Genomic DNA, 9,642 nt, shown 5'->3' on the forward strand with positions numbered 1-9,642 from the left:
TCTAATTTAAAAATATTTATACTAAGAAATTCTCAAATCAAAAACCAGATTGCAATATATTAATCCCTGTATATATTTAATTTTAGTGTCTATCTGGATATGTAAAATATTCCTTCACAGACAGGTTCAACATTAAGAGTGTCATAACATTATTTATCTTTTACTTTTAATATTGGTTATCCACTTAAAATAGCTCATCCTGTTTTGTCCTTTACTTTTATTGTAAGCAATGCATAGAGTATATTTTCTGCTTTTATTCATCATTTATTTTTCAACGTTTAAATAAACTAGCAAACCTTTCTAATTAAATGTTGATTGACTAAATATTTCAATCTACAAACCATGACAACAAAAATTACATTAAAATTCCTTTTAATATTGAAATTTCTTGATGTAAAAGGTGATTATGAAATATTTTAAGTACAAAACCCTTTGATATTTTCAGATTTGGTTTCAAACAATAACAGCAATGCACTTTGACAAAATAAGGCTCTGTGTGTGTGTGTGTGTGTGTGTGTGTGTGTGTGAGGTCAGGTGGGTTGCTCATTCAAACACTTACATTTACACACAGATTTAAAGCCTCCTTCTTAAATGTGAAGAAAGATCTGTGACACTAACCTGTCTTTCTAGTACAGCCGAAAATTATAAACCAAATGAAATGTTACTGAAAGCCTGAAAGAGGCATAAAAATCAGATGTACCCGTTTCTTTTCGGAAAAAATTCACAGTGACCCATTGAAATATAATGACATTGAGCACATTGGCCTTAAAACCAGCGAAAAGAAACACACACACACACAAAAAAATCACCTTGTCTACATGAAACAAAGCAAAATACGCCCCAACAAAAAATGGTTAAAGTGCAAAATTTCAAACGCTTGAAAAACAAAGGTTTTATTGCCATAGTATTTCTGTTTATGTATTTTTCAGTCTGTGAAAAAAGCCAACTCCACAATTTTGTCAGCACTACAGAAACTACTGTATACATTAGATAGTGTTCATCTAGATTTTGCTAGATGTTTTCCTGGCAATAAACTGACTTATAAATGTTGCTATCAACAGTGTCACTGGCAGGAAACCTAATGGAGCCTGACTAATATTGCAATATTGAGGCAGATAAAGATATTGGAGTGTAAAGAGGAATTTGGCCAATATTAGTATTTCTTATACATAAATACAGACATTTGAAAAGGACCCCTTACTTTGGTTACCAAAGAGTTGTGGCTAAGGCATTTTGTTATGCAAAATAAAAATATTTTTGGCATGCCTGTTCCAATATTTCTTGTTCTTGTTGTTTGTCATCGGCCAAAATCAACAATAGTAACATTTCTAAACTGAACTTAAACTGGCCATGATTAGTTGGGGGCAATGAGTAATGATGTAGTATCCTTGTTTTAAGATAACTGAAGTTTTCAGTGATCGCCAAGTAAATTAGCGGATACTAGCTGAATCAAACTAAGAACATTTCCATTTGTCTTTACTGTTCCGCCCATCCTTTTCTTTTTTATAACATTTCCTTATTAACACAAAACAAAACATGGCATTGTGGAATTAATAAAACAAACAGGTACTGTGCACAAAATAGGTCTGAGATGAATGCTACTGAAAAAAAGCTTAATAATCACAACTTGTAAACAAAGGCAAATACAAAAACAGCTCTAGCTAGTCGATTAAAGGCACATTTCTAAATTGAAACAGGCAGGCCCAGCCATGTTGTTTCGATCAATTTCAAACTCATTTGTCATAAATTATGCACTTTTTATATTTCAGTCATAACATATATGTCACAATACTTAACAGGTTGATCCATCAGAAAATAACACTGGGTTGAGGCAACAATATAACAATCCAGAACAACTAAATGTATCATTTTGTCATGATGCTCCAACAACTTATAAATACTGTATGTTGCTGGGCATGAAATGTACCGTTTCTTTAATTTTTTTGATTGATCAATGTGTAATATTTAGAGTGCTCTATTAGCAGAAGTGCAGTATACCAATTGTTACATATTCTTAATCTTAGAATGAGCCTTTCAAATCTGCATAGAGAGCGGGTCTCCTTTCACGGAGGGAGCAATGTTGTGCCACCATGTATGTACAATAACCCAAAATAAACAAAACCAAACACTGGCTTGCCTTTTATTTTAAAGGTGATGTTCACCGTATCTACACTGCTGCGGGGGATGGGATGTGAGGGATGCTTGGAAGGTTGCATTCCTCAATCTTACAACTAGATGCCACTAAATTGTTCACATTTTACACATTGCATCTTTAAGCCTCATGTTGTCCTATTTTTGTGTCCATCATAAACAAATACATACATTAGAAAGTTACAGTCTTTTTTTCATAAGGCAGTTTTATGGTAGACAGTCTGACAATCTTCAAGTGTCAGATATAAATATTGCTGTAAAAGGGGTCTGTGTGCTGGTATAAAAATATCTTGTCCTGTCCTAGGAGATCTCTGATGACAGGGCTCACTGTCAATGCATAACTTTCACTAGTGTATGGTAGCATAATACCTTCATGTTGAAAAATCTAAACTGTCCAATTTCAGGGATGGCTTCTCCATTTCCTCAGTGTAGCAGAGTGAGGAGTCCCAGTGGGAGTAAAAGGCAAAGAGGCCAGATCCCCAAGACAGAGGAAGCTCTATTCTGGCCTTTCTCCTTCTGAGCACAGGTCTCACCTGTGTACCCACTGTAGCATTGGCACTGGAAGTGTTTGTGGAATAGAGCCAGCTGAGATTTGCCAGGCACTCCTGTAACCTTCAGCTGGCCATCTTGGCTCGTAATGCTGTGTGTTAAGGAGCTAAGATGCAGGTACACATCACTGTCTGGTACCCTCCGAAGACATCTGCCTTGGGATTTACACACCACCTTACTACACTGCTCTGCTGCTGTAGACACATTCAGCAGGTACCGGCCCAGCGGTCCCTGAAGATATTTATTCAGGGTGGAGCAGCTGGCCTGAAGGATTGAAGAAAAATGATGTTAACCCCAAACCACTGGACACTAGACTATTTGACATTAAATGAGCAGAGAAAGAAGAACACTTACAGTGCTGTTTGCATAAGAGGTGTCCCCCCAGAAGATTACACCTGCAGCCCCAAGTGCAACACTCTCACCAATGGTGGAGACCAGATCCATCTACGAGCACAGTTCAACAGTGTACCATGCAAGGAGGGAAGCATAAAAGTAAGCATGCAAGTTCCACTTAAATCAGCATTTTAAATAGTCAAGTATGAGGTTGGCCTGTGTTTTCACTTACATTTTCACAGCAGTGACGGGTATTATTGCTAATATGCTATTAAAATGTAGCCATTATTAAGGTTGTTGATTACAGTTACTAGCTTCTACCCATATATATATATATATATATATATATATATATATGCACACATACACACACACACACAATACAGACATTTCATATTCAGCAACAAAGTGTAGTTGGCTGGTGACAGTGTTATGGGATGAACAACTGTTGCATTAGCCAAGATATATGAATTAATCTGTAGTTATTTTTATCATTTTAGGTGAAATCAGCCAAATGCTTTGTTCAACATAAATGTAGAAGTAAATCTCATACTCTGGTTGGCGTAAATGCATGTGATATTGTATATTTATGCTGATTACAGCAATGTCTTTGGACTCTTAACCAAACACTGCATAAAAAGTCAAAGACAAAACTTTTAAAACTCTGAAAAGATAACTGAATTTTAGCAATCTAACTGAAAAAAAGTTCATGATTTTTTTTATTTGACAAATGGCTGACATATGCTTTGCCTATTTCATAAAAATAGGCAAAATAGTCTATAAAAACATTCAAGCTTTTTTGGTTGCATTCTCTCAAATGTAGGGATTTATCCTGTATAATTTCAATTCACTGTAAAATGATTACTAATTGAGCTTTTTGGCTGTTTTTGATACAAAATTTTAAAAAAATTAGAATTAGATATACTACTTAATAAATGATGCACTGAATAATCTAAAATGTACTGATCGATTAATCAATAATTAACTACAGTATCAAAACTCCTAGGTAACAGAGTGGATATGTAAACATTGTGTGCTAGATGAATTGCTGCTGCACAAAACTAACCTCAGTAAGGAGGGTCATCTGATTAATGTAAGTTGGTCGGGTATAAACAAAAACAGGACGTGCTAACCCATCCCCAACAGAAGCGAGTCGTATTGCTTCCTTCACCCTATTTCTGACAAAGAGGCGCCCATAATTTGTAGAGCGTAGTACAGAGCCCATGTATACAGAGGGAAAGAGAGCTGTACATTCCATCCACAACCAGTTAAGCTGATCATTGCGGGAAATCTCCACAGCAGGGCACCGGCCTGTGTAGTTCTTCAGATCACTCTTGTAGTCATGGTTGTAACAATCTGGAAACAGATAGAAACCCCACAGTTGATTGGGCCTCAGACTCTTGGCAAGTTTTAGAGTATCCAGCATGAATTTGCGAGCTGATAACTCAAATTCCTGCTCTGCAACTTTTCCCACTTGTTCTTGGGTCAATTTAGGGTTCTTTTTGGCCACCATTTCACGAGATTTATTTCTATAGATATCTTTAATATCCCAATTTCGGATCCACAGTGGGCGCCATTCCTCCCAGTCAATGACAGCCAACCCTTTTGCATCTGGCTCACGGATATATTTCCGCAAACCATAAGGCATCTTTTCGTAGTGTTGAGTGAGGCTGGCAAGCTGTGGAAGGCCTCCATTCACTGCAGTGCCACCATGTTTATAATAAGGATACAACCCAAGGCGTTCCTTATAGAAAATTGTTAGGTTTTGCCGGACAAAGCCCTCATTGGGCGATGCCACAATGTCAAACTGTTTCAGAGATAAAGTTACACTGTGCCGTGGAGCACAACCCTCTGTTGGGGCATTCCAGGCAAGTAGAATTGGCTTCTGGGAATATAATGGCCATCTTGTCTGCTTTGGATCTGCTGAGCACAAGACTGTCCATGCTGTGAACACAGTCAGAAGCAACCAAGGCAGCTGGCCAGCTGTGGCCAAAACAGGGTGAAGTACAGCATCCATGGTCACTGCTCACCTTTCCCCTTTCTCTAGAAAAGAAAAATAAAATGCTTTTATTAAATCAAGCAAAAAATAAAACCAAAACCATTTCAGATATTGCCACAGAACATCCAGGCCAGGGAATGGAGGATTATAATAATGTCACAAATAATAACAAAAAAAAAAGGAACTCTTTAGGTCGATTTTCAGGTACACTCTTATAAGTACCTGGGCAGTTACCTCACCAGTAAATGGAACTGGTCAAATAACAATGCTGCACTTTACAGGAAGGGCAGGAGCAGGCTCTACCTGCTAAAGAGACTTAGGTTGTTTGGAGTGCAGGGGACACTCCTTAGGACCTTCTTTGACTCCATCTTTTATGGAGTGCTCTGCTAGGGCAGCAGCATTTTCACTCTGGACAGGAAAAGACTGGATAAGCGACTGGATAAGCTAGTTAAGAGGGCCAGGTCTGCCCTGGGAAGTCATCTGGACCCAGTGCAGGTAGTGGGTGACAGGAGGATGTTAGGCAAGGTAGCATCCGTGCTGGAGAATGACTCTCACCCTATACATGCTTCACCTAGGTGCTTTTGCTTGCCTTTTATTTGCTGACACTGAATTTCCCTGAGGTGTGACAAACAAAGGTTCATTTTATCTTATCTCTTTTTTTTAATCTTAATTTTATCTCATCTCAAAGCAACAAGATCGCGAATACATTGTTTCAGTGAGCAAGTTTATAAATGCTGTTACGGATACCATTACAGAGTAAAGAGTATCTATGTCATGTCTGAAGTAAAATATTAAGCAATGTAATAACAGTTAGCTCAGTACTAATATTACCAAGTATGGTCACTGTCGTCAACTTCCTGTGTGATTAACGTTAAATCAATCACTTTAGACTTCAGTTGTCGTTAGTGAGTTCCTCAATGAAATGCAAAGCTAAAACAACTGAAGCCATCTACTTTCATCAGTTAGGTTAGTTGATTTTCTCAGACAACTTTCATTTCATTCGCTGACAAACCAAGCCACCTATTTAGACAAATGAGCTCAAAGTTTCATTGAAACTAATAACCATGCTAACGTTAAGTTAGCTAACGCTTCTTCTTCCTCTGCAGTCTGACCTGTTGCGATTAAGCCGAGGATACGGGTTTATTCCGCTCATGTAACCGTCAGATAAATTACTCCTCCACTGTCCAGCCATGTGAAAAATTAAACTCACAGTCCGTTCAATCCATGCTGATGACTGACAAGCCTAACGGAACAAAAGAGAAATCATAGCTGGAGCAGCGGCCACGGATGTGACGGCTAAAATGTTGAGCAACAGTTTAGTCTATTGAATTACTCACCAGAGAAGGGGGTGGCCTGAATTTACGAAAAAACCTAAACTGTCTTGTTTTGCCATTTGCATAAATACAACTCGAAGTAGTACTATAACATATAGTATTATTTTAGCATCATTTTACACATTTTATCAAGATTCTACCTCAGTTTGTCATATCTTTGAGGGGTAAGTTACATACCGGTACTCAGTCCCCCCCCGAATAAAGACCAAAGTAGTCTGTTCTCCAAGCACTGGTGTGAATTAGTGACTGAAGAAGCAAATATCGAAATAAATGAGACCACTTATAAAACAGTGTCCACACATTAAAAATGTGTGACAGTCCTCTGGTGTCTCAGACAGTTTTAAAAAGCTATTAGTAAGAGTAGAATTTACATCCCTTTAATCTAAGCAGAAAGAATCAACTGCCAGCTCTAATATACAGTGGTGGAAGAAGTAGGCTTCTCTGATCCAGCTAAACCAGTAAATTCAGAAAAATGCTCCATTACAATGAAGTCATTAAGTCATGCACTGCAAAAATCTGTCAGTGTAATAAAAACACTTTACTCAATAAGGTTTTACTTTTAAATCAATTTGTTTAAAAAAATGCTCTAAAAACCTAGGTTCCGTAACCACACAGAATAAGGCTGCACAAACATATTAGGAAAAATTTTATTTAAATGTGATTTTGTGCACTGGACAATGCATTATATTTTAGAGGCAGATAGTGTATGTTTTGCAACCTTTCAATACCCAGGCAGCAGGTCAACCATACTTTAGAAACACTGACCATAGCTAAATTATATTTGTTTTGCATTTTCTGTTACTTTCAATTCATCATGTCAGTTAAGAATGGAAAATTGCATCTTTCTCAGAATAGGCATAATTTTAGTGTTTTTAAGGAGGAGTGTCAGACTGTCTTTAAAGGTAGCAGGCTACATTACACATTACATTTGAGTTTGAAAATTAGCTATTACCATGTTGCAGATGTTTCTTCTGTTAATGATGCAAATAAAATCATTTCTTGATAATATAGAGTTTTTGAATCTGGCTTTTTAAAATGTGTCAAAATTATGTCTTACCAGCAACCTTTTCCTCCTTAGGATCAGTCAAACTGTTTGGACCACTCAAAATTGGGATGCCCACAGGTCCAGCTTGTTATCCTGTTACATCATAATCTGAGTTCTTTTCAACAGCAGTTGTTTATTCTATGTTGAAATCCAACACAACTTTGAATTTAAATACCCAGCAGACTCCACCTCTGTCTGACCTCTATTTCATACACACACACACACACACACACACACACACACACGTGCAGAACAGATCAACCTATGAAATTTTCAGGTTTTTACAAATGGAGGGAGTTTCAAATAGTACATGAATTATTCCTGGGTAAACCACATGCAAATATCTCATTGTTTGAATGTATAGGTTTGCCATGAACATCTCAGTAACAGTGTCACATCGACAGTTTTAGAGATATATTAACTGCTTCTTTGTTCCAGCTGTACACAGGCTTTAAATACAGGTTTAGTAACTGAAATCGGGTTATAAAATAATGTCTGATCAATGGTTTGGTTTTTTTGTGTCCAGATACTGTGTTCTGTCACTGTTTTGTGATACTTTTAAATAAACGGGTCAGTAAATTTTCTGTAAAAGTTATGACTGCAAACACATATATACAATATATAGTAAAATATACAGATCAGCAAGAACTACAGAGTAAAGAATATACTCTTATATAAGTAAAGAATAAGCATAAAGTTTCAAGCCCCACTTCACCCCAAAAAATGACAATGAAACTTATTTCAAACTTAAAATGTTCAAATGTATTCAAAATAACTTCTAAGTAAATAATACAGAGTTCAAAATAAACTAGAAAAGGTAATTTCGGAAGAAATTACGTGGGAGAGCTGATACGCTGACGAAAATACGAGGAGTATTTTAAAGTCAAAAGAGCGGACGAAAGAAAAAAGTGCCAAGGAAGCAAAGAAGTTGACAAAGTAGAAGAAGTTGAAAGAAAAGGAAGGAAAATGAAGTTGAAAGTAAAGAAAAAAGGCAGGAAGTAAGCATGAAAAGAGGGGCACTGAAGAAAAAGACAGACGAAGAAAGTACAGGATGAAATGAAAGTAAGAAAGAAAAGTGAGGAAAGAAAAAAGTGCCAAAGAAGGAAAGAAGTTGACAAAGTAGAAGAAGTTGAAAGAAAAGGAAGGAAAATGAAGTTGAAAGTAAAGAAAAAAGGCAGGAAGTAAGCATGAAAAGAAGAAGAAGAAGTACTTTATTAATCCGCAAGGGGAAATTAAATTGTTACAACAGTTACTAAAGACTTCCTGAATCTCTCAGTCTTGGTTTTAGGAGGAATTAGTCTGGGGCCGAATGAACTTCCCATTCACCACAGTTCCTCATGAAGTGGGTGGGCAGAATTGTCCAGTATGGAGTTGATTTTGTCCACTATCCTCCTCTCTGCCACAGCCTCCAGACTGTCCAGTTCCAGTCCAACAACAGATTTTGCCTTCCTGATCAACTTGTTTAGTCTGTTGGCCTCACCAGCCTTGATGCCACCTCCCCAGCACACAACTGTAAAGAATAGTGCACTCGCTACTACAGACTGATAGAACGTCTTCAGTAGCTTGTTGCACACGCCAAAGGAACAGAGTCTCCTGAGGAAGAACAGTCTGCTCTGTCCTTTCTTGAAGAGTGCATCTGGATGGAGACAGGGACTGGGGTCTTCCTGCTCCTCCTAAAGTCCACCACCAGTTCTCTGGTTTTCTTAATATTGAGCTTTAGACAGTTGTTACACCAATCAACAAAGCTTTTTATCAAGTGAACTCACAAGAGGGGCACTGAAGAAAAAGACAGACAAATAAGAAAGTACACGATGAATAAGAAAGGGTTGAAAGACAATGAAAGTAAGAAAGAAAGGTGAGGAAAGACAGAAGGAATATTAAGGAACTAAAATAATCAAATAAAGGGGGTAAACGGCCTGCCTACTGAAGACAGCATGGCCAACAATGGTGCCTAAAGCAATTTGCCAGGAGCCAAGTGCTTGGTGGTCCTATGTTTGGAGGACATGGCCTCCAACATGGCCCACAATGACAATAGTCTCCATGTCTAACAGCAGTGGACATTAACCCTCTGGGGTCTGAGGGGGTTTTGGGGGCCTGGGCAAATTTTGACATGTCCTGACATTTGTGCTTTTTTCAGTGTCTTTTAAACATATTAATGTCTGAAGTCTGATAACACTGTAATCAGCACAAAATTGGCTGCAATAATATGTGAGCAGCAAGTTTATACATGA

General features: G+C 37.6%; 1 protein-coding gene across 6 annotated transcripts; it reads right to left on the bottom strand.

Moving 5' to 3' along the window:
* Window positions 1–872: 872 nt before the first annotated feature.
* hyal2b (hyaluronidase 2b) lies at window positions 873–6,335 on the bottom strand. Of its 6 annotated transcripts, XM_026306742.1 has the most exons (5): window positions 6,145–6,316; window positions 5,064–5,074; window positions 4,100–4,389; window positions 3,055–3,144; window positions 873–2,964 (listed from the first exon to the last, which is right to left on the bottom strand). In XM_026306742.1, the coding sequence occupies exons 1-5, from the start codon at window positions 6,222–6,224 to the stop codon at window positions 2,575–2,577; spliced, it is 861 nt and encodes a 286-aa protein (XP_026162527.1). In that variant the 5' UTR covers window positions 6,225–6,316; the 3' UTR covers window positions 873–2,574. The 6 variants fall into 6 exon arrangements, with proteins under 6 accessions (XP_026162527.1, XP_026162522.1, XP_026162524.1 ...); XM_026306737.1 differs by having other exon boundaries at window positions 4,100–5,076; window positions 6,243–6,335; XM_026306739.1 differs by having other exon boundaries at window positions 4,100–5,074.
* Window positions 6,336–9,642: the final 3,307 nt, after the last annotated feature.

The sequence above is a fragment of the Mastacembelus armatus genome, chromosome 5 (genome assembly GCF_900324485.2).
Source record: "Mastacembelus armatus chromosome 5, fMasArm1.2, whole genome shotgun sequence".
Lineage (NCBI taxonomy): Eukaryota > Metazoa > Chordata > Actinopteri > Synbranchiformes > Mastacembelidae > Mastacembelus > Mastacembelus armatus.

Coding starts and splice junctions, on each gene's coding strand:
- hyal2b (XM_026306737.1), bottom strand. CDS start 5,050: ATGGATGCTGTACTTCACCCTGTTTTGGCCACAGCTGGCCAGCTGCCT. Junction 3,145..4,099: donor AGATGACCCTCCTTACTGAG/GTTAGTTTTGTG, acceptor CTGTGCTCGTAG/ATGGATCTGGTCTCCACCAT. Junction 2,965..3,054: donor CCTCTTATGCAAACAGCACT/GTAAGTGTTCTT, acceptor TCAATCCTTCAG/GCCAGCTGCTCCACCCTGAA.